The sequence below is a fragment of the Panthera uncia genome (genome assembly GCF_023721935.1).
Source record: "Panthera uncia isolate 11264 chromosome A1 unlocalized genomic scaffold, Puncia_PCG_1.0 HiC_scaffold_17, whole genome shotgun sequence".
In the NCBI taxonomy this organism is placed as follows: Eukaryota; Metazoa; Chordata; class Mammalia; order Carnivora; family Felidae; genus Panthera; species Panthera uncia.
In genome coordinates, this window is record NW_026057577.1 from 26,242,948 (window position 1) to 26,269,002 (window position 26,055).

Below are 26,055 nucleotides of genomic sequence, written 5' to 3' on the forward strand. Positions count from 1 at the left end.
CCCAGGGTTGTGGAATCAAACCCCATGTCAGGCTCCATGCTAAGGATTTATTCTCTATCTCTCTCTCTCTCTCTCTCTCTCCCTCTCTCCCTCCCTCCCTCCCTCCTCCCCAGGCCCCCTTTCCCACTCTCTCTCTAAAATAAAAAATTTTTTTAATTTTTAATTTAAAAAATAAATAAAGAGAAGAGAAGACACAAAGGTTTCCAAAAGGCAGAGAATGAGACAAGGGTGGAAGGAAATAAAAACAGTGAAGCATAGTAACAGTCAAGGGAAGGAAGAATCAGGTTTCCAGAAGTAAAAAATAAAAATTCTTTAAAACAGCAGAAACAGCAGAGAACTCAAATGAAAGCCCCAGTGAAGGGGAAGATAATGACCTTAGACAAACAGGTTCAGCAGAATGATAGAAGTATATCAAAGACTGCAGTGGGCTGAAGAAAGGAAGGAGAGAATAAAGTGGAGGCAGCAAAACAAGTAGTCTTTCAGAAGTATCCACAGTGAAATGCACATATAGACACAAAAACTCAGGAGCTTATGCAAAAAGTACAAGTAATATGTAACTTAACAGTTTTTCTCTATTGAGCCAAAAGCAGTCACTGTCACTCATTAATTTCCTGGACTTTCTCTTTTTCCGACAGAAAACTTTTTCTTTTCCCAAAAGAGGAATACACATTTTGGTCACGTGTCACTTTTAAACATATTCCACTCAACACTCAAAATGAGCAATATTCAGAGGTCTTTCATTGTAGGATTTGACCAGTATGTACAGAGAATTACAAAGCAAGTATTTTCAATGAAATGTTTTGACTGGTAATTACTGAGTTTTTTAGCACTTAAATTAACTGATCAGCCTTAGAAAGTGCAATTATATTTGCTTTCTTCCTCTTTTCAAGGCAAAGTATTAAACCTGGAATTTGCTTTACTTAAAAATGAAAAACAAACAAAACCAGTCCTTTGAGGGCAGACAGTAAACAAACCAAATGATTCAGAAACTAAGTATGAAAATAAGCAAAATAGAGTCAATTACTTTTTAAGGACATAATGAGGTTATGCATGTAAGCAATTTCCTGCTTCAGGTCCTTTGAGAAATATTGGGGAGAAGAGAGAAAAAGATAGCAGAGCATCATAAATAAAAAAGACTGAAACTATTAAAAAAAAAAAAAATCAACAACTTACTTTAAGAATTTCATCCACACAGCTCACATCACCAGAAGCAGATGCCTTAAGAGGAAAAGAAACACACATTAAATTTGGAGTCATTTATTATTAGATTTGTATCATTTGTTGTACAGATTTAACAACATTGCTAGAAAGTGAATTAAATTTAAAGACATATTTATTGATCCCACTACTCTAAATCACTAATTAGAACCTTTGGACAAAGTTCCTTTAATGTCAATTTTTCAAGCTTTAAAAAATTTTAATCATCAACTGTACAGGATGTAAAGAACTTTGTATTTTTCAGAAGTTTTAAAAAGTCCTATCTTTCTTAGATTAGAAATAAATTTTTAAATGTTATTTTTCAGGTGAGAAACTTATCAAAAATTTAAAGTTTATTTATATACAAAATATTCCATGATACTGAAATGTATCATTTCAAACAAAATAAAACCAATATTATTGAAAGAATACTTGTCTGGAACAGAATGGACATTTTATATAGCTTTTCATAAATTATGGAAAAGTTGTTTATTCTAAAGCACAATCAGGAATTAGAGAGCTAAAGTGTGAACTCAAATCCACCTCCAAGGATCATGTCATCTGAAGAAAGAACAAACAACCACGTCACTGTTCTCTTGCAAGGAGTTCTTAGATGACACATGCCATGAACAACAGTTTCCCAAGTCCATAGGAAAAATGTTTCAATGTTCTCAAAATAGCACCTGACCTATCCTTGATCCCTTCAACCACGTTTTAAGCTATAAACTATGACTTTCAGTTACTGACATTACTTTTGAAAATTTTATTTTAAAATTTACATTAAAATATAAAACTTCTATTTCACAATGAATGCTCAATTTCTTTGGTTATTCTGATGCTTGGTATACAGTTATAATGCTGTAAATTTCAAACCACCAGTATGAATTTAGAGCAGCTGCCTCAAACCTTTAAGTTTAACCAGAGAAAAGATCATGGAAACCAAACCTCACAACATTACCAACTGGATGGATCCTCAAAAATCTTAACATTCCCTACATGGAACCACTGCCCACATCTCATTCATGAGTATCACAATGAGAAAACAAGTTAATTTTTTTAAACACAATATGTATTATTTCATACAATCAAAAGGAGGAAATCTAAGATATTGATCTCACAGATAGTGCTTTTATTCTGTAACTGTTATTTGAATATTTCAAAATAGTGAATGGCATTTTCTCTACTGCCCAAGAGGGGAAGTTAACAGGTCTGTGGATCCACTTGAGAGTCAATGACAAGCCTTTTTTTAAACATATATACACCTTCTCATTAAAACAGAGAGGGGCGCCTGGGTGGTTCAGTCAGTTAAGTGTCTAATTCTTGATTTTGGCTCAGGTCACAATCTCATTGTTCCTGAGACTGACCCCACATTGGACTCTGTGCTAACAGCGCAACGTCTGCTTGGCATTCTCTCTCTCTCTCTCTCTCTCTCTCTCTCTCTCTGTCTCTCCCCCTCTCTGTTCCTCTCCCGCTCATACTCTCTCTCAAAATAAATAAACATTAAAAAAAAAACCAACAACAACAGAGAGACAAACTGCTTCACAGAGTCGTAACAGTAAAAGCTCTAGGGGCGCCTGGGTGATTCAGTCAGTTCAGCATCTGATTCTTGATTTCAGCTCAGGTCATGATCTCACGGTTCATGGGATCAAGCCCTGAAACGGGCTCTGGGCTAACAGCATGGACCCTGCTTGGGATTCTCTCTCCCTCACTTGCTCCCTCTCTCAAATAAACATTTAAAAAAATAAAAGTTTTAAATGTGTGACTTACATCCAATGGTTGGGAAGGTATTTTCAGCTTGGTAAGATGTGCTTTGCTACTGGGCTTCAGTTCGGTCATGCTGTTGCCATGGGATTGGCTACTGTAGTGCTCAGAGGACAGCTTTGGTTCCATGGACTCCTGTCCATCCATGGGCCGCACATAGGCAGTGGGTTTCTGTAACATTGAACTGGACTTTGACATCAATGAAGGTGGGAAAGACTGATTCGAATGTTGCCCACTTGAAAAAGGTACACGGGAAGGAGAATCCCAGTTTGCATCAGGGTCCCGAGGTGATTTGGAACGCTGATGTTCCTTGCTATGGTGATCATTCCCATGAGATCTGGAATGACTGGAGCTTAATGAAGAAACAGCCTGGGGTTTTCCAGGGCTGGAAGAGCGTGATTTGGAGTGTTCTGATCCATGCTGGCTTTTTTTCCGACTGCTGCTCCCACTACTGCTGTATGAATCACGGTCGTGCCTCTGGCCACTACTATTAGTGCCACCACTGCCACCTGTACTGGTCCGCTGGCTACTGTGTCCACTCTGCAAGCCGGAGGACCGTTTCTGAGACTGAGAAGTACTGGGAGCAGGTCCTACTGGAGTCCATTTGCTACTCTGATGAGAGGTCCCATGTCTCTGTTCGAAGAAATTAGGATTCGATTTTTCATCTGCTGTTGGTGGTACTGTAGGCTTGGGAATTGCAACAAGCTTTGGTATAGATCTGTCTCCTATGAAATCCTTCATTTCATCGTAATTTCCAAGCATACTCTGAATACGACTTGATAGCTTATCTTCTTTGCTAGTCTACAAAAAAAATTGCAAAATAAAATTATATAATTAGCATAACCAGAAATAAAAGATGCTTCTAAGCGGACTTTCCAAACTTCAAATGCAAAGGGATTTTTCAAAGAGAAACCTCATGTCCTATCTTAAGGTTAACATCTCAAAAGCAAACTCCAAACATATAATTTTTATAGTGACAAAAAAAAAAAAAAATACTGAAAGTGAAAAACATTCATGCTAAAACACAAATATTCTAAAGGACATTGAGATATAGCAGCACTCTCAACAATAGCCAAATTATGGAAAGAGCATAAATGTCCATCAACTGATGAACAGATAAAGAAATTGTGGTTTAGGGGCTCCTGGGTGGCTCAGTCGATTAAGCGTCCGACTTCAGCTCAGGTCACGATCTCGCGGTCCGTGAGTTCGAGCCCCGCGTCAGGCTCTGGGCTGATGGCTCGGAGCCTGGAGCCTGCTTCCGATTCTGTGTCTCCCTCTCTCTCTGCCCCTCCCCCATTCATGCTCTGTCTCTCTCTGTCCCAAAAATAAATAAATGTAAAAAAAAAAAAAAATTAAAAAAAAAAAAAAGAAACTGTGGTTTATATACACAATGGAATACTACGTGGCAATGAGAAAGAATGAAATACAGCCCTTTGTAGCAACGTGGATGGAAGTGGCGAGTGTGATGCTAAGTGAAATAAGCCATACAGAGAAAGACAGATACCATATGGTTTCACTCTTATGTGGATCCTGAGAAACTTAACAAAAACCCATGGGAGAGGGGAAGGGAAAAAAAAAAAAGAAGTTAGAGTGGGAGGGAGCCAAAGCATAAGAGACTCTTAAAAACTGAGAACAAACTGAGGGTTGATGGGGGGTGGGAGGGAGGGGAGGGTGGCTGATGGGTATTGAGGTGGGCACCTTTTGGGATGAGCACTGGGTGTTGTATAGAAACCAATTTGACAATAAATTTCATATATTGAAAAATAAATAAATAAAAATAAATAAATAAATAAATAAAAATAAAGGACATTGAGAAATATGTAGAAAAGATTCCAGAAGGGAAAAAAATCCAAATTTCACCAATAAATATATTGGAATAGTAGTAAAAATCTTTTGAAAAGTCATGTGCCTTTATGTCTTTCAGTTCTAGGTCAGCTGCTGAGCCAACACTCATTATTTTAGCAATCTAGGAAAACATTGCATTACTTAAGAGTTCAATGTTACAGTTAGAAAGAGAAACAAAAATTTAATGAAATGAGTTATATCCAACTGACATTTTTAAAAATTTTAATTTCTTCTGTTACTGTGACTAACAAAAGTCAACAAAAAATTAAGAAAGGAAAAGCCAGTAATAAAGTTTCAAATATTAATTCTATTAATTCTGACCAACAAACACAAGTTTTGAAGCCAATGGTACACACTTTAAGTTTTGAAAATCATTCTTGGAGGGACACCTGGGTGGCTTAGTCAGTTGAGCATCCGACTCTTGATTTCAGCTCAAGTCATGATCTCACAGTTCAGGAGATCGAGCCCCACCTAAGGCTCTGTGCTGTGTGGAGCCTGCTTGAGATTATCTCTCTCCCCCTCTTTCTCTGTCCCTACTCTGCTTGCAGGTGGCACGCTCTCTCTCTCTCTCTCTCTCTCTCTCTCTCAAAATAAATACATAAACACTTAAAATTAATACTAAAATCATTCTTAGATAATAAAGTCCAAGATGTCTACAAGCTTTAGGACTCATTCACGTTCATACGCAAGAATGAGAGTAAGCTTACTGATTACATTAAAGAAGAAATCAACCACTACTATTTATTTTGAGATTGGCATGAATTGATAATAACTTTAGATTATTTGAAAATCAGTCTGACCCCTATTAAACAAGAAAGGCAAATATATAGACAGCATCGAGATCAGGAATCAAATCCAATTCATTACATTGTAATTATAAAATAAATGGTAGTATGAATCGAAGATTCTGGACCAATCTCTTGTTTTTTCCAAAATGTCTTTAATCTCTAATTCCAAACCCCAGGTTTTGTGTCACACTCATATAAATGATGTCAGTATAACCTTAAAAAATAAAAAAATGGCTTCTACAGATCTCATAAATGGCTTCTACAAACACCAAATGTTTTAAGAACAAAGTCAAACTATGTGTTATATTTATATTTCATCAGAAAAAAAAGTTTAATACACTCTCAATCTCATACTGCAAACCCACAATGGTCATTACTGTGACAATATATACTATTACAGCCACCATACATAGGCTAAGCCTTTAAAAATGTAAGGCTAGATCAAATGAAAGCCAAAGGCAAATCAAGTATTAGAGACATTTATGTCCACTGCAGCTATGTTAGAGTCAATCAGAAGTGATATGTACTGTTTTATGCAATCCCAAATCAAGTACAATGATAGCTATAAAAATAGCAATTGGTTCAATTTATTGAACGTCTCTGACAACATGCTTTTAACGTAAATTGGAATCTGTTAATTAACCACATAAAAAAGAAAGATAACTTAGTATACGGTAACAGAAAAAGGAACCAGACTGATAGTGAAAACACATTTATTCAAACATACTAATAGTCATTGATACTTAGTTTACTAAGTAAGCAAATGGCAAGAAACAAGACAGACACAAAGAATATCTGAAATAAGTGTCTTTGACTGATGTTATACCCAAAGAACCTAGGAAACAGCAGATGACGCGTACCCATTTACAAAATATTAATTTAATTCAGAAAGGTGAAATGCCTGCCCAGGATTAGTGGTAAAGCCAAGAATATAGAGATAAATGCTTGAGTTAATCCAGACCACATTTTCAAGACTATGAGATAGCAAAGGGGAGATGGAAGGAGGTATGGGTTTGAGGACAATTTTAGGATGCTAACAATATTGTTTCTTGATCTAGATACTGATTATATAAGAGTGTTCATGTTGTGAAAATTCTTTCAGCTAAAACACTTGTTTTGTGTACCTTTCTGCATGTTATACTCCAATGACAAGTTTATCCCCAAAAAGGACATTCTGATTTAGAGGAAAGGAAAAAATGTTAAATGGTATACATATTAGTAACTCTTTCCTACTATAAAAATTCAATTTTAAACACTTTCTTAAAAGGAAAACTGTCACACTACTGGCAGGGGGGAACATTCAAAGGACAACTTACAACTTTGTATGGTTCAGCAAAGAGAGGAGAGCTAGGTGGGAAGGCGTCTTCGCCCTGCTGAATTTCCTGATTCCGCCTTTCCCGTTCTTTCATACGCAGCACATTTCGGTCTTCACGGTTCATGTTGCTAAGAAGAGAAACACAATCTTTGTATTATAAAAAGAAAAATTAAATGTTCTGTACTCGTTTTGTGAGTTTAAAGCTTCAATCAGAGATTCCCTTTCAAGTTCCAAGTAATAACAGGCATTAGTGCGGAAGCTGGGTACTGGTAATGGTTTTACCAACTAATACCAAGTGTCTTGCATAACTATCGAGACAGGAAACACTAGCCCAGACTATTAGGATCCACCCCATTGAAACATTTAACCTCATCAATTTTTAAAGAATTCAGCTAGCTAAAAGTCAGCTAAAACTTATGGAAGGTTGTACTTAAACCCAAATCCTTAGCATTTCCTATAAGCCTTTCATGGCTTCCTCTTCAGAAATCTAACTATTCTTTGCCATTAGAGGCACACAACCCACTCCCACCTACCACTCCCTTCCCCCAGGTATCCAGTGCTTTCCTCTACTTTGCATCTCCTTGATTCCTTTTTGTCTCAAACACAGCTTCCTTGGTGTCCATCCTTAAGGCAGTCTAACCTCGCTTTGCTGTTGCTCTAGATTCCCTAAAAAACGACATTTCTGCTCTAAATACATTAATATTTCAATTAATACCTCAATAAATGGCAGGGGCACTGGGTGGCTAAGTTGGTTAAGCGTCCAACTTCGACTCAGGTCATGATCTCACAATTTGTGAGTTCGAGCCTCGCATCTGGCTCTGTGCTGACAGCTCAGAGCCTGGAACCTGCTTCAGATTCTATGTCTCCCTCTCTCTCTGCCCCTCCCCTGCTCACGCTCTGTCTCTGTCTCTCAAAAATAATTGTTAAAAAAAAATACCTCAATAAATGGCAAAACTGAGGCTTTCAGCAATAGAATCTAAAAATAACTTGGGTTAGTAATAGTAGTCGAAACTGTACTGAAAAAGAGTCAGTCTTTTGGGGTGGAGGGGAAAATGAGGGGGTCATTTCTACAAACATTACAGCATTTTGTATTTTCACTAAGAACAAAACAAAGAAGAATTAAAACTTTGTAAATGGGTACACATTATCTGTTGTTTCTTAGGTTCTCTTTCAGAGATATTTGCCTCTCCCTTGTTTCTTGCCATTTGCTTGCTTAGTTAACTAAATGTCGTTATTTATAGCAGCAGGGACCTTTGGTTAACAACGTAAAGGATGCTGAGCCCCGGGACAAGGTATTACCAGAGACTCTGCAACATTCTTCCCTGGGGATAGAGTAAATCAGCTATCCTGGTTTTATTTAAAGGGAGTGGGGAATCCTGGAAGAGACCAAAGGGAAAAACCAGGTTGTATGTGTAGAGCCTTTCTAGCCTTATAATTCATAAATCTAATCAGAAAATTGAAGTAAATCAAGATGGGAAATAAATTATAATTGTAAAATTAGAATGGACAGCAAAACCAATATATTCTTGAAGATTTTTATAAGTGGTCAGAACAGTGCAAGTAAACATTCAAAAATAAAACTTTGTGATTTGCACAATTTAGTATCAAAGTAAATTAATGTTCAAAAAAATATTCTAAATGCTCGAAATGTGTATTAAGGTGTTTCTATGTGTACAATATTCTAATACACTTAAACAAGAATATAAGCTATTTTGAGGTACTGAAGTAATATGTGCTTTCTTTGGTCTCCCTGGTACTTAGTACCATACAGAACCACAAAAAGTATTTGATTCTTTCTTTAATAAATACCAGAAAACATCTACACTTCAGTATTCAGAGAGCGAAACCGAAGAACATAATATTATTCTACAATACACTTGAACAAATTAATAAGTGTATATCACTAACAATCAGGTTTCAGAGAGAATGCTATAAACCTTTACACCTCTTCATATGGTGCTACAGCATATGAAGTGATCTGTATCCTAAGAGTCTAGGGAATGTGTTAAATACTAATTTCCTTACACTTCCTGAATTCGATTTCTGAAATATTTTTTTAAAAAAAGAAATGCCTTCCCTAAACCATGATTTAATTAAAGTGCTAAAATAATCATGCAAAAAACACTTGTACATTTATTACACAAATAGATATGATTCCCACAATAAAAGTCCTCCAATAATCCAATACAAAAATGTTTTCTTAATGTAAGTCATCCAACTGAATATTCCCTTTTAATAAGACTGCCAAGAAGCAGAACAAAATTAAATGATTGCTTATAAGAACTAATATCCCAGTTATAGCTCTTATTCTCTAATTTTTTTAAACTTTTTTTTAAAGTTTATTTATTTTGAGAGAGACAGAGAGAGCAAGTGGGGAAGGGGCAGAAAGAGAGGGGGAGAGAGAGAATTGCTAGCAGGCTCCATGATGTCAGCACAGAGTCCAACGTAGGGCTCGAACACACAAACCACAAGATCATGACCTGAACCAAAACCAAGAGTCAGACGCTTAAGTGATTGAGCCACCCAGATTCCCTCAAATTTTTTTCTGATCAGCCTTACTTTCACATATAATTTATTGGATCCACATTTGTTCCTGTGTTTTTGAACATCAATACCTCTGCCTAAGATAAAGTTTCCCACAAACAATAATTCCAGTAATCTGAGCTCCCTTAAAATTAACATGAAATTTAAATATAAGTCAATTAGAAGTATATCTCTGCTGCACAGGCAAGCTATTATATAGCATATCCCTCAGGAGATTTGCAACTACCAGAATGAAAAAGGATTGTTAAAATTAGCAAATTGCTACATCAAAACAAAATCTGTGGGACTACCAGATAAAATAATTTTTAAAAGCATAATAGCAAGTAGAAAGGAGAGTTCTCTAAATTTTTTAATTGCTTAAGGTAAACTGTTCTTAAGTACCTATCAAGTACTTATGTTAAGTTGATATGTTTATTTCAAACAGCATTCTATGGTATAGCATAATGATATAGCAATTTCATTGTTTCAAGATTGAGCAAATGAGTAAATATACCAAGACTTCTAGGGATCCAGGCATGTTACTATGAAAGAAGAGAGATTATAAATATAGAAAGGAATAAAAAGAAAAAGAACCTTTGAGGACTAGGAACTAGTAGCAGTACAACGAACACAGGCTTTTATTTTAAAAATCTGTATGTCCATCTGCCTGCCTGCCTGTCTATTGAGAGTGTCTCCAGCTCTGTTCACTGAAAGCGTCTGTGAGCACTGACATCCCAGAAAAAAGAAGCACCTTCAGTACCCAAATTCTGATTTCTAATATCATTTCCTACGAAAATGGAACAAGACTTCTTGGAGAAATAGCTCATTCCAAGGCTACAGCAGATAAAGTACAAATAGACCTTAAAATATCTTGTTTTAACAGCAAGAAAATGCACAAAAACATATGGGGACATATGAAAAGGGCATGAGAAGCAGCCAGAAGGTGCTCCCATCAGTCAGATTTAGAAACATGAGCATCAAAATAAAGACAAAAATGGAATATAAGCAAATGAACAACAACAACAAAAGAACCCCTCAGTCTACAGTAATAATAGCAAAAAATAAAAGAACGAGAAATAAAGCAGGGAGTAAATGCCTTCTTTAAAAAACAATGTCAACTAATCAATATAGAAGAAATAAAAGAATTAGAAAATCACTTTTTTTGTGAACACTGAATTAATAATTGAGACCAAAATCATCAATAGGTGCGCACCTGGGTGGCTCAGTAGGTTGTGCATCTCACTCTTGATTTTGGCTCAGGTTATGATCTCACAGTTGTGGGATGAGCCCTGCTTAAGATTCTCTCTCTCCCACTCCTTCTGCTCCTCCCCCGCTTGCACACACATGTGTGCTCTCTCTCAAAAAAACAAACAAAACAACCATCAATGGATGCTAAAACCACTGGGGAAAAAATTGGGGGGAATAGAATATTCAGTATCACCCCATTGACCATTAATTAGAAAAAAAATTTTTAATATAGAGAAGTAAACAATACCCTTAATCAAGTAATCAGAGTTAACATTATCAATAATGGGATAAAATAACATCATGCGCGGCACTAAATGAGGCACTAAAGACATATCACTACCTAGGTATTCTTTCTGCTAAAAATTTAACCTGCATCTAATCAGGAACAAGCAGACAAAACTTAAGTTGAGAACAATTCTGCAAAATTGGCCTGGACTCTTCAAAGATGTCAGTATCATGAAAAGAAACACAAAAAGAGGCTGGGGTTACTTTTATATTCTTCTATATTCAAGGAGACACAACAACTAAAGGCTGGATGTGATTCTTCATTTCCCAGACACTAGTTCTGGGGAGAGAAAAATGGTTGTGAAGGACATTATTGGGAAATTTGAGTATGAACAGTATTTCAGATAATCCTATCAATGTTCAGCTTTTGAACTATGAATATTGTATTTAGTAATGTAGGAGAATGTCCTTGGTTCTTAGGACGTACACAGCATATGTGGGTGAAATGTCATCATCGTGTCTGCAAGTCTAAAATGGTTTAGCACCCATCTAAATATAGATCTAGCATGTGTAGAGAGTGAATGAGTGAGAGAAAGTTTGTGTATGTGTGTATGCAAGCGTGCACGCACACAGGGAGGTTGGAAGAAAGGAGGGACGGAGGGCAGGAGGGAAAAACAGACAGTAGAGCAGGATCGGCAATTACAGTAAAAATATTGACAACTGGTACATCTAGATCAAGGGAATACAGACATATGTTATACTTTATTATATAGGTCTGAAATTTCCTTTAATGTTTATTTATTTTGAGAGAGAGAGAATCCCAAGCAAGCTCTACGTTGTCAATGCAGAGCTTGATGAGGGGCTCAATCTTACAAACCATGAGATCATGACCTGACTTGAAGTTAAGGGTTGGACACTTAAGAGACTAAGCCACCCAGGTGCCCCTGAAATTTTTTAAAATAAAAGATAGAAGGAAAAGAGTGATAACATTTATACAGGAGAGCACTATGGGTACTTTCCAGCATTTTCACCCTTGGAATTTACTATCAAACTGTCTCTTCTCTAAAGATTAAAGTATTTCTCTCAAAGACAGATACCATATGTTTTCACTCTTATGTGGATCCTGAGAAACCCATGGGGGAGGGGAAGGGAAAAACAAGAAAAAAAAGAGGTTAGAGTGGGAGAGAGAGCCAAAGCATAAGAGACTCTTAAAAACTGAGAACAAACTGAGGGTTGATGGGGGATGGGACGGAGGGGAGGGTAGGTGATGGGCTTTGAAGAGGGCATCTTTTGGGATGAGCACTGGGTGTTGTATGGAAACTAATTTGACAATAAATTTCATATAATATAAAAAAAAAGTATTTCTCTCATGTCTAACATGTGCCCCCCCGCTTCATATTTCCAAGTTCAAATTGATCATCCAAATCTCAACTCGTCCTCTATGTCACTGTTTATTACACTTGAGAAAGTGTAATAGCATTCTTGGCTAACAGGGGACACTATGAACATGCCAAGTTTCAGTTCCCCTAAAGTAACAAGGGTGCCAACCTAAAACAAGATATTAATATTAAACATTAAGATATTAACATTAAACATTAATATCTATTATTTATTAAATCTATTTATTAACTTAATAAATACACAAGAAGCATCTATTATATACTTAGTACTGGATAGAGAACAAGAAGAATTTGTCCAGGTAGATAATAAAATTTACTATAAAGTCATCACCATTATCAAAACAGCATTGTAGTGCACAGAAATGAACTAAATAAATGCTCTGCAAAACAAAACCCAGAAATAAACTCAAAGATACATCGGATATTAACAGTTAAAAAATCCAATCCAATGAGAAAAGAATGTTTTATTTAAAATCTTCTATTTACTAACAAGAGCCAAGTATTTTTCTAAAACGACATAGTCATTAAAATGGTAAAGTGATGTTTCAAACTCAGAAAAAATAAATTCTTTAATTGAGCAACCTTACTTGTGGGGATATAACCCACAGAATTAGCAGTACAGCCATAAGCTACAAAGATGTTTAGTGAAGCACTTCTGTTAATGGTAAAACAATTGAAAATAACAAAATGACCAAGAAGAGAAAAAATGGTTAACTAAATAGTTAAACCACAGTTTTTTAATAATAAACAAATGAGGCAGGTCTTTGCCAATGAACTTGAAGGAATTTCCCTAATTGCTGCTTTGTGAGAATACATAGATGCAACACAACGTATAGTATGACTGATCATTCTTTGTTCAGGGTAAACTAGAATTGTTAGGTGTTGAGTATATCCATAAGAATTAGATTCAACTAACTGGACTAACATCAGAATGTAACAACTAATATTCTCACAAGCTAAACACCAGGACACTGAAATGTGAATATACAGTTTTCATATATAAGACATAGGATGTCTTCCTATTTAGCTATCTCTTCTTTATTGGTCCTCAGCAAATGTTTTGGCTGTTCATATAAACATGAATAAGGAGTATTCTTCCACCTACACATTTTTCAAAAGAGATGAACCTTAATGGTTTTGTTTCTCCAATTACAAAAGCAATACTGTTTGCTCAAATACTGTTTGCTCAAAACTTAATATAAATTAGAAATTAAAAGTCATCAACAATTTCACTTTCCTGAAATAATACTGTGAGGAGCCACATATAATCATACACATGAAGAAATTATTACACACACGATTCTTATTTCATTTAGTAAACAATGAACATAGTTCCACATCAATACATATGAATTTTCAGTCTTTTATTGACTGTATAGTATTTGTTTAACCAGAAAGCCCCTGATAGATTGTTGGGCTATATCCAGAATTTAGTATTTCAGACATTACAGCGAATTTGTATGTATGTGAAACTATTGTGAGGGTATATGCTATATCGCTTTTAATTTATATCACTAAAGTGCTTTCCAAAATGAATGAATCAGGGACACCTGGGTGGCCCAGTCAGTTGAGCACCCAACTTCAGCCCAGGTCATGATCTTGTGGTCCATGAGTTCGAGCCCCACATCAGGCTCACCGCTGTCAGAACAGAGCCCACTTCAGATCCTCTGTCCCCCTCTCTCTACCCTCTCCACTCATTCCCTCTCTCTCTCTCTCTCTCTCTCCAAAATAAAACATTAAAACACACACACACCAAAAACAAACACACAAACAAACAGGGGTGCCTGGGTGGCTCAGTCAGTGAAGTATCCAACTTTGGCTCAGGTCATGATCTCAAGGTTTGTGGGTTTGAGCCCCGCATCAGGCTCTGTGCTGACAGCTCAGAGCCTAGAGCCTGCTTCAGATTCTGTTTCTCCCTCTCTCTCTGCCCCTCCCCGGCTTGTGTGCGCTCTCGCTCTCAAAAATAAATAATAAACATTAAAAAATTTAAAAAAGGGATACCTGGGTGGCTCAGTCGGTAAGGCGTCCGACTTCCACTCAGGTCATGATCTCGCAGTTTGTGAGTTCGAGCCCTGTGTCGGGCTCTGTGCTGACAGCTCAGAGCCTGGAGCCTGCTTCGGATTCTGTGTCTCCCCCTCTCTCTGCTCCTCCCATGCTCATGCTCTGTCTGTTTCTCAATAATAAGTAAATATTTTAAAAATTAAAAAAAAAATTAGGGGCGCCTGGGTGACTCAGTCAGCCAAGGGTCTGACTTCGGCTCAGGTCATGACCTCACGGTTTGTGAGTTCGAGCCCTGCATCACGCTCTGTGCTGACAGCTCAGAGCCTGGAGCCTGCTTCGGAGTCTGTGTCTCCCTCTCTCTCTGCTCCTGTTCACATTCTGTCTCCCTCTCAAAAATAAATAAAGATTAGGGGCGCCTGGGTGGCTCAGTCGGTTAAGTGTCCGACTTCAGCTCAGGTCACGATCTCGCAGTCCGTGGGTTCGAGCCCCACATCGGGCTCTGGGTTGATGGCTCAGAGCCTGGAGCCTGCTTCCGATTCTGTGTCTCCCTCTCTCTCTGCCCCTCCCCCGTTCATGCTCTGTCTCTCTCTGTCTCAAAAATAAATAAACGTTAAAAAAAATTTTTTTTAAATTAAAAAAATTAAAAAATAAATAAATAAATAAATATTGAAAAAAAAAAAAGACTGAATCAATGGATTGCCTACCAACAAAATAATGAGACTGCCGTTTAATCATGCCATTCTCAATCCTAGGGCATGAGTCTTTTTAAATTGTGTCACCAATCTAAGAGGGAAAAAATCCAATTTCATTTGTTTATTTCATTCATTCATAAAATACATGAGCCTATCCATTATTGCTAGGCACTGGGCTAGAAGCTAGGGATAAAACGGAAAACAACACATAGACAGTTCTTGGCCATCTTACAGTCAACTGCATTCTACTGAATTTCTCTGATAGCTAGGTTGTACTTTTTTGTGTTAGCCATTATACTTCTTCTTTTGTGAACTGCCTATTCATGTCTTTTGTCCATTTTCCTATTAAAGTGACAGTCTTTTAATTATGTGATAACTATGCTTTCTCAATTTGTCACATATCTTAACTGAGGAATACCAGGTTAGGATTAAATCTTTTTTTTTTTAATTTTTTTTAATCTTTATTTATTTTCGAGAGAGAGAGAAAGAGAGAGACAGAGTGCGAGTCGGGGAGGAACAGAGAGAGGAGACAAAGAATCCGAAGCAGGCTCCAGGCTCTGAGCTGTCCACACAGAGCCCAATGCAGGGATCGAACTCACAAACCATGAGATCATGACCTGAGCTGAAGTGTCACACTTAACCGCATGAGCCACCCAGGCGCCCCGGATAGGATTAAATCTTACACTGACGTGTGCATCCTCACTCTACTGAGTACCGCTTCAAGTCTTCTGCCTCCTCCTCCAAGATCACCACCAAACTGTACTGGCAGGTTATGCCTAAACTCTTTTCAATCTCTTCACAATACGTAAACTGCACTGCAGTTGCAGAAATTTGTCAGTACTCTCTGGACTTGTTTCTGCTTCCTTCTTTCATCTTGATCTGGAAATGCTCAGCCTCTCTGGAGTTTTCCATTCTTTATTTCTGTGGGGTAACTATAATTAAGCTAAATAAATAATTTTAAATTCCTATACTACAAATATTATGCTATCTAGATCTTAATTCTCACTTATCCAGTATCTAAAGAGACCAAAAATGAGTTCAACTATGGACAACATAGGATTGGAGGACTTAAGGAAGGAAACAGTTGGCTTTGACTGGCAGCCCCCGCCACCCACTTCACTTGTTACAAAAGACTCATCCACCACTAGCAGCCCCAGTCAAGTCAAACTGTATTTAGAGAGGAACCATGCAAATTAGAAAGAGGTCACCTCTCAGACATTCATATTTCTCTGAAGATTCTTAGGACCTCTTGGGAAAAAAGAAGGGCAATGACGGATTAAGAATAGCAATCTCAGGGGCACCTGGGTGGCTCAGTGCGTTAAATGTCTGACTCTTCATTTCAGTTCAGGTCCTGTTCTCACAGTATGTGGGATCAAGCCCTACATGTCGGGCTGTGTGCTGACAGTATGAAGCCTGGTTGGGATTCTCTCTCCTCGCTCTCTGGCCCTCCTCCGCTTGTGTGCGTGAGTACTCTCTCACTTGCACACTCTTTCTGAAAATAAATAAACATTAAAAAAAAATAACAATATCAGAAGAGTATGAAGAATAACTCAGGCATGTATGTAATAACTATTTACTGGATGAATATTTTGGAACCAAAAAGAAGTCCTCCCTTATTTTTCTGTAATCATCACGGGAAAGGCAAAGGTTATCAATTTTCAACAGGACCCTTTATCTCCCAATGCACAGTACCTCAAATTGTCAAGTGATACCTGTCGTTTAGTTATAAGCAAGGACTATTTGATAATCTAGATGTAGAGTGGTATCCTTGCTAATAAAGATTCTCAAAAATGTCTAGTAACCAAAAACCAACATAGGCAATTACCTATTAACTAATTTCTTAAATACCTTAAAGTAATCTAAGTTCCAAACTTCAATTGAGCTATAAACAGTTGAGGCATGGTAATTTAGTACATGAGATACGTAAAGATAAATGATTGTTATTTCTGATTATATATTAGACATACATTTTAGGTTCAGTAACCTCCCTAAATTTCAGTTTTATCTTTTATAAAATGCCCATACTACTCTGATGATAATAATTAGATGAGAGAAGCATTTGAATGTATCTGAGCATTTACCATTACACAAGAATAAAGGATAAAACAAAAAATGAAGGGTGACTGCAAGTGAGCATAAGAGATCGTTTTGGGGAGATGGAAATGTTCTACAATTAAACTGTGATGAGGGCTGCACACTCTATAAACTGATTTAAAAACTGTTCAATTGTACCCTTAAAAAGTGAATTTTATGGGGCGCGTTGGTGGCTCAGTCGGTTAAGCTTCCGACTTTGGCTCAGGTCACGATCTCGTCAGTGAGTTCAGGTCCCGCATCGGGCTCTGTGCTGACAGCTCAGAGCCTGGAGCCTGCTTCAGATTCTGTGTCTCCCTCTCTCTCTCGGCTCCTCCCCCACTCATGCTCTGTCTCTCTCTGTCTCTCAAAGGTGAATAAATGTTAAAAAAAAAATTTTTTTTAAGTGAATTTTATGAAATTGTATCTCTATAAAGCTGTTTTTAAAAAAAATAATGGAATATTAACAGCTTGAAAAGGATCCTTGATTACTCTCATTTCTCAAGTGCTCCTCTGTATCTGTGGCCTTACTACTGATGGTCTGTAGGCCAGTGCATTTCCTTAAATAACAGAGGCCTCCAACTTTCTGCTTAAACTGCCTTTTCCCTATCACAAACAACTGAGGTCTCCTACCATTAAAATAATCTGGTGTTAAAGAGATAAAGAATATAAATAAAGACAAACATTACAGTCTCTCGGGATTTGACACAATGAACCTGAACACAATACAATAAGCCAACTAGTCCTAACAGATACATATAAAACACTCCACTCAACAATAGAATATACTTTCTTCTCACATGCAGTATTGTCACTAGGAATAAAATACTCAGAAATAAATTTAACAAAAAACAAGAAAACATGCTCTGAAAACTATAAAATGTTACTGAAAGAAATGAAAGAAGACCTAAAGAAATGGAAAGACATCTCATATTTGTGGATTGGAAGATTTAACTATTAAGATGGACATACTCCCTAAACTCCTCTACAGATTCAACACAGTTATCAATACCCCAGCCGACTTCTTTGCAGAAGTTGACAATCTGATTCTAAAATTCATATGGAAATATAAAGGATCCTGAACAGACAAAACAATCTTGCAAAAGAGCAAGCTGGAAGTCACACACACTTTCCGATTTCAAAACTTACTACAAACCTATAAATCAAATAAATAGAACTGAGAGTCCAGAAACACATTACATTTATAACTGATTCTCATTAAGAGTGCCAAGACAACTCAATTGAAAAATGGGCAAAGGACTTAAATATTTCTCCAAAGAAGATATTAAAATGGCCAATAAATAATTAATACTTTGTTACCTACACTGGAAACAAAATTTTAAAAGAGAAAAGAGAAATAAAATATGACCAATAGTGGCACCTGGGTGGTTTGGTTAGTTAAGCGTCCATCTTCGGTTCAGGTCATGATCTCATGGCCCTTGAGTTCAAGCCCTGTATTGGGCTGTGTGCTGACAGCTCGGAGCCTGAAGCCTGACTCAGTGTCTCCGTCTCTCTCTGACCCTCTCCCGTTCACACTGTCTTCCTCTCTCTCACTCTCAAAAATAAATAAAAACGTTTTTAAAAAATTTTAAATGAGCAATATATGAAAAGACGCTCAACATCATTAGTCATTAGGGAAACACAAATCAAAACCACAATGAGATACTACTTCACCACTCATTAGGATGGCTATTACCAAAACAAACAAACAAACAAGCAAAAACTGCTGTTAAGAAAGTTGAGAAATTAGAATGCTTGAGCATTCATTACTGATGGAAATGTAAAATGGTGCAGATGGAGTGGAAAACAGTTTGGTGGTTACTCAAAAAGCATAAAAGAATTTCATGTGATCTGGCAATTATACTATGTCTATACCCAAAAGAACTGAAAGCAGGGACTCAGGTACACCAATGCTCATAGCCCCATTATCCACAACAGTCAAAAGGTAGAAGCAACACAAGTGTCTATCAAAAGATGAATGGATAAACAAAATGTGGCACATATATGCAATGGAATATTATTTGGCCTTAAAAAAGAATGAAATTTTGACATGCTACAACATGGATGAACCTTGAGGATATTTCGCAAAGTGAAATGGGACAGTCACAAAAAACCAAATAGTGTATGATCCCACTTATATGAAGTGCATAGAAAATTCACAGAAAGAGAAAGGAGAATTGTGGTTGCCAGGGACTAGGGATAAGGAGGAATGGGAATTATGTTTAATGGGTATACAGTTTTTGTTTGGGATGATGAAAAAGACCTGTAAACAGACAATGGTGATGGTTTCACAATACTGTGAATATACTTAATGTCATTGAGCTACACACTTAAAATGACTAATAACTTTTATGTTATGGATATTTTTCCACAATAAAAAAATTACAATAAGCACACAGTAAAAAAAAAAAAAGGTTTAACGTGCATTCCCAATGAAGCAGAAAGCCACCTTCTATAATATTTTAATAAACACATGCAGTCTTAGAACGTTTCAAATTTAAATTTTAAAAAGATTAAAAGCAAAATGTGACCTTTAACTTGCCTCTTTCAAATGATGTTCAGAACCTACTACAATGTTTTTTTCAATTATTGTCTCAGAACATCTATACTACTGACAAATGGAGCTGTTCAACTACCAGATTATTAAATTATTTAAACTCTAAAAATCTAAATGAGACTAGAGCTAAGAGCATGATCATTTTAGAATCCAGTTTACAACAAATGCTATTAAACTGTAATTGTATCACAATGCACTGTATTAAAGCAAAAAGCCTCATGTGTACTGAAATCTCCCTTGGCCTCATTTGGCAGGATTTCTCTGTGAGAATCTGAAGAGGTTATTTCCTAAAAGGTAGGGAAACAAATATTGTACACCTGGAGAGCAAAGCCAATAGTAACAAACCATCAGGTCCCAAAACAGTATTTTGCAGAGAAGGATCTTGCCCCAAAGTCAGAAATAAGACTTCTACAGCCTTTAGGTTTAAAATACTGCCATGAAAAACACGGAAGCAAAGATAACTCCATTCTGGTTGTGCTTTCTTCGTTGTATCTTTAAACATAAGCAGAATTTCTTATAATCATTTTTCATAACTCACTCTCAACTAGGCCCTCAAAGATTCCCAAAATCTTACTAGTTTTCACAGATGAATGTTCTTTCCTACTTCTCACAAGTATTTTCATGGAGTCCTAGGACTCTATCTCCTAACTTGCATCCCACAAATGGCCTTGTCTTAGTGAACAGAGATTAAAAACAGAAAATTAAACAAGAGACAGAAATTTTCTCATCAATCAACCATGAACTTTCAAACTACCAGCATCTGAATCCATTCTCTTATTTCCTCTGGGTAAAAAAGAAAAAGTATCTCTTTTCTGTGAAAGAACAAGTATGTCCATTTTACTACGTTCTAGACCTTTATCAGTTACTGACTTCTCTCTAGCAACTTCAACTTCTCCCTCTCTAATGAATCCTTTCTACCAGCATCCAAGCATATTCTTCCTTTATTTAAAAAAAGTTAATATATACTTGAGAGAAAGAGAGAGAGAGAGAGAGAGAGAGAGAAAGGGAGAGAGGGAGTGTGCACCCAAGTGGGGGAGGGGCAGAGAGAGAGGCCACAATCCCACGGTGCCAGTGTAAAGCCTGACAGGGGTTGAACTCATGAACCTTGAGATCAAATTCTTCTTCAAAAAAAGAAACAGACTCAGGGTGCTTGGGTGGCTCCATCGGTTAAGTCTCTGACTCTTGATTTCAGCTCATGTCTTGACCTCACAGTTCGTGAGTCAGTTCGTGAGTTCGCGCCCTCCATCAGGCTCTGCACTGTCAGCGCAGAGCCTGCTTGGGATTCTCTCTCTCCACCCCTTCCCTGCTCATGCTCTCCCACTCTAAAAACAAATAAACTTAAAAAGAAAGAAAAAGAAAAAGGCTTCCTTGATCCCATCTCTCTCTCCAGCTACCATTCTATCTTTTCTCTTCTCTATTTTCGTTCATGGCCAAGCTTCTCAAAAGGACTCTTGGCGATTCTCTACTTCCTCTGCAACCATTCGTGTCATAAAAAGTTACCTGAAATAGGGTAAGAAGCAATAAACACTTGTGTTAGTCACGAACCACCTCAGGAAATATAGCATTGCCAATATAGTGAAAGGCTATTGTATACCATCCCTGGATCACATCTCTTGTGCTCACTCCACCTTATAAGTGAGAGCCACTACTCTGATTTTGGTGATAATCATTCCCATAAATTCCTTTTATATTTTTATAACTTATGTATATATCCTTAACACTGTTTTGCATATTTTTCAACATTTAAAAAGGGTATATTCTAAAGACTGAGGGTTTCTAATTCTCAGCATTATGTTATGAGGTTGATACATGTTACTGTAGTACATTTATTTTCACCAAGGTGTATTCACACAACTTACCACTGTCCAGTTGATGGATATTTAGTTTCCCCTTTTTCTGCCAACACAGAGCTGTAGTGAATTGGCATTTCTCTTATGCCAATGAGTGAAAGCTTTTCTAGAATAGACACCTACAAGTGGAATTTCTAGGATGCAAGCATCTTCAATGTTGTTTTTTTTTAATGTTTGTTTAGTTTTGAGAGAGCATGTGCATGAGCGAGATAGAAGATCCAAAGCAGACTCTGTGCTGATCGTAAAAAGTCCAATGCAGGCCTTGAACCCACAAACTGTGAGACCATGACCTGAGCAAAAACCAAGAGTCAAATGCTTGACTGACTGAGCCACGCAGGAGCCCATGGTATCTTCAATTTTAGTAGATATAGACAAATTGTTTTCCAAAACATATCCAATCACTATTCAACCTTCTATTGTTTCCAACTTCCCAACATTCTGTTTTCAACTTCCTACACTCCACTTTGCCAAGATCACTAGTGATTTGCATATTACTAAATCCAACAGACACTTAATCATCTTAGTTGACCTGCCATTCAACACATCCAGCCACTAATGGCTCCTTAATATACTTTTTTTTTTTTTAACAAAAAGCTGCAAGTTTATTCACATAATAATTCTAACATGTATCCACATAACATGTATCAAAATTTCAAGCATGTCGTTTTGAATCTCAAGAAACCACAACATTCAGTATTAATTAAAAACAAAAAAAAAAGGGTGACAGTGGTCATTTATAGGTTTTAGTCCAACATGAAAATGCAGAAAATGTTTATTTTGTTGATCTGTGTTGATTCCATGTTTCTCCTTGAGAAGCTTCAACTGTTCTTCCTTCTTTTTTGTGTCCACCTTCTAAAATGCCCTATTGGCATTACAGTACAAAACCACCAGGTTATCTGTTATAAACACTGAATCCTGAAAGGTGATCACACACATTCTAGGCATCAAAGAAATCTTCACAGATCACACAAGCTGTTCCTCTAGTTGCAGGTGTGTCCCCAGTCAGATTTAATGAATAGATCAGTATTTCCAAAATATATCGTATGTTTCTTCACCTATGATGTCATATGGCAAATTTCTTATATCTAAACTGATTTAGTTCAAGTGGAAGTCGAATATTCACTGTCTTGGCAGGCTGATGAGGTTACTACAGCAAATACTGGAATCCCTCCGGACACCTCTGGAGCTCACTCAACTTTGACCACAACGTCAAATGCAGGACATCATCATACAGGCTCTCTCCTCCTTAATATACTTTTGGTTTCTGCAACTCCAGCCCTCACAGTTTTCCCACCACCTTGGTCTCCTCCCATTTTACCTACCAGACTTCTTAGAAGTTGATGCTTCTCTGTGCTCAGCCATGGGTCTTATTCTGATTCAGTCTACATTCTCTCCTTACATTCTCATGGCTTAAAATACTATGTGTACACAGGGGCACCTGGGTGGCTCAGTGGTTTAAGCATCTGACTCTTGACCTTAAGTCATGGTCTCAAGGTGTGTGGGATGGAACCCAGTGTCAGGCTCTGTGCTGACAGTGCAGACCCTGCGTGGGATTCTCTGTCCCTCTCTCTCATTCTCTTAAAATAAACAAACTTAAAAAAACAAAAAAACCACCTATATACCTACAATACAAATACCCAAATATGCACCATTATCAAATTTTTCTCTTTGAGATAGAGAACCTCTTTGATCATGTTCTTTGAGGGATCTCAATCTTAATACATCCCGAATTGATTCCTTAATCTGTTTTTCCCTGCCAGGAACTCCTGCTCCAGTAATCCTCATCCTATCAACCAACTGCTCTTGTTCAATCCTCCCTTTAACCTCTCTCCACAACCAACCCATAACCACAGCCTCCCAAAATATATATATTTTTTATAACTTTTTTTAAATTTTTTTATTAATATATGAAATTTATTGTCAAATTGGTTCCAAAATATATTTTTAATTTATCTGTTCACTTCTCTCTGCTCAGCCACTAGTCAAAACAAGGTATTACTTTATCTCCTTGAACAAATGTTACAATTGGATTCCTGGTTCCCTTGTTTTCTAATCCACATTTCATACAGCAAAGTGATCTAATTTTTTTTAGAGGAAAAGTAGCTTTTTTTTTTTTTTTTAATTTGAGAGAGAGAGAGAGAGAGAGAGAGAGAGAGAGAGGGAGAGGGAGAACATGAGTGGGGGAGAGGGGCAGAGGAACAGAGAGAATCTTGAGTGGGCTCCACACTCAGCAGAGCCCAACGTGGAGCTCAATTCCATGACCCTAGGATCATGACCTGAGCCAAAATCAAGACTGGGATGCTCAAGGGGCACGCGGGTGGCTCAGTCATTTAAGCATCCAACTTTTGGTTTTGGCTCAGGTCATGATCTCATAGTTTATGAGATTCTCTCTCTCCCTCTCTCTCTGTCCCTCCCCATCTCCCCAGAGTCCTATCATGAGCTCGCACTCACTTTCCCTCTCTTTCTTTCTCTCTCAAGATAAATAAACGTTAAAAAAAAAAGAAAAAAAGAAAAAAGAGTCAGAAGCTCAACCACCAAACCATCCAGGTGCCTCCAAAGTGATCTTTTTAAAACACAAACCAGATCATATCACCCAACCCCTGCTTTAAACATTTTAATAAGCTTTCCATTTACCTTAGGAAAAACTTTAAGGTCCTGAAATGGCCTACAAAGCAATGATGTAACTTCATACTTGACGTGACTCCCACCTATCTCATCAGATTTATTTTATATCTTATGAATAACCTCCCTTCCCAGTGCCACCAATCATCTTTTCTTTTTTTAGCTTCTTGAACTTGTGGTGCTTTTTTCAGCATTAGGAAATTCATGTAGACAATTCCATTTTCCCTCAGAGTACCTAATCATAATTAAGTATACACTTTTTTTGATGTTCATTAATATTTCCTCTCCCACTAGGTCATGATCAGAGAATGTTGTCTGTTTTGTTCAGCCTTGCATACCTAGAACATAACCTAGTGGACAATCACTTCAGTAAGTAAACTAATGAACTTCAGGGCCTGGTTAGAAAGGAGCAATTATCTCACTATAAAATAATACTTAGAGATCATGAGATTCTTCACCTAACATCACAAAATCCCAGTATTTCAAAACTGGAATAATTAAGACTCATATTACACTAAAATCAGACACCATCTGCAACAAATTTTAATATAGCAGACACTTAACGTGTGCATTAATTATTTTAGATCAGAATTGAAACACATGTCTTTACTTATCTGCCAAGCTATACAACTCTGATTCTATGACTATAACTCAATTCACTTTCTCTATGAAGCTTTTCCTAATAAAGCAAAACTTTATTTCCTCATCTTAGAGGTCAAACAATACCACAACAATGTTTATTATGTCATTACACACACATTCAATTGTTCAAGAAGTCATTTGAAACAGTATTTTCCAAATGGGTTACTGATAAATGTATTCTTTTTAAAATACTAGACAGGGGCAACTGGCTGGCTCAACTGGTAAAACATGCGACTTTTCATCTCAGGGTTGTGAGTTCAAACCCCACACTGGGAGTGGTGCCTACTTAAAGATTTTTTTTCTAAAAATCTAGATAATTTTAAGTCTCAATTCAAGAAATGTTTATTACACACACAAGTATGCTCAACACTTAAGTGTGAACATAAGAATATGACTATTCATATTACTTATAACCAGCTGCTTCCTTTTAGATAATATTTCTCTCAATAATAATCCTAAAATGGTCCTTCTCCCAGTAGTCCTGCACAGTTTTACACACCAAAACCATTTTCAGAACCAAAACCAAGTAAAATTATATTTCTTGGTCTTTTACTAATACTTGAGAAATATGCAAACCAAATTTAACTAGTTTAAACTTCTCTCAAAAAGTTACTACCAAATTCTAAAAGCATATGGACAAATAAACTGAGAAGTCTATTTTCATCTTTAAAGATGAATGAATGGCTGGTAACGATGGTTAAAAGTCAAAGTTTACAGTTCCTTTTAGAAAGAAAACAACCTTGGGGCACCTAGGTGCCTCAGTTGGTTAAGCGTCCAATCTTGGCTTCAGCTTGGATTGTGATCTCATGGCTTGTGAGTTTGATCCCTGCAATAGGACTGTGCTGACAGCATGGAGCCTGCTTGGGATTCTCTCTCTCTCTCTCTCTCTCTCTCTCTCTGCCCATCTCCTGCTGTTTCTGTCTCTCTCAAAATAAACTTTAAAAAAAAAATTAAAAATTAAAAAAAAAAAGGAGAAAAATCTTTTGATTCAGTTTCTTGCTTTCAAAGCATGCAATATCTAAAACCCACTAAGGTCTCCTATTGGAAACTTCTGTAATATATGAGTTGATAATTACTTTCATATTTTTATGAAACAGAAGTACTTAAAACATTGTTCTGCTTAAAAATCAAAAACTCCATGGGGCGCCTGGGTGGCTCAGTCGGTTGAGCGTACGACTTTGGCTCAGGTCACGATCTCACGGTTCATGAGTTCGAGCCCCGCGTCGGGCTCTGGGCTGATGGCTCAGAGCCTGGAGCCTGCTTCCGATTCTGTGTCTCCCTCTCTCTCTGCCCCTCCCCCGTTCATGCTCTGTCTCTCT

General features: G+C 37.1%; 1 protein-coding gene across 4 annotated transcripts in view; it reads right to left on the reverse strand.

The window, feature by feature from the left end:
• AFF4 (ALF transcription elongation factor 4) overlaps nucleotides 1–26,055 on the reverse strand; it is a 92,703-nt gene that overhangs the window by 51,779 nt on the left and 14,869 nt on the right. For 3 of the 4 annotated variants that reach the window (XM_049649146.1, XM_049649147.1, XM_049649148.1), the window contains exons 2-4: nucleotides 6,908–7,034; nucleotides 2,965–3,759; nucleotides 1,174–1,218 (exon numbers count right to left, since the gene is read on the reverse strand). In XM_049649146.1, the coding sequence (XP_049505103.1) occupies nucleotides 1,174–1,218; nucleotides 2,965–3,759; nucleotides 6,908–7,034 (967 nt within the window). Of the gene's footprint in view, nucleotides 1–1,173; nucleotides 1,219–2,964; nucleotides 3,760–6,907; nucleotides 7,035–16,296; nucleotides 17,414–26,055 lie in introns of those variants that run through there. The other variant, XM_049649149.1, reaches the window with a different exon arrangement.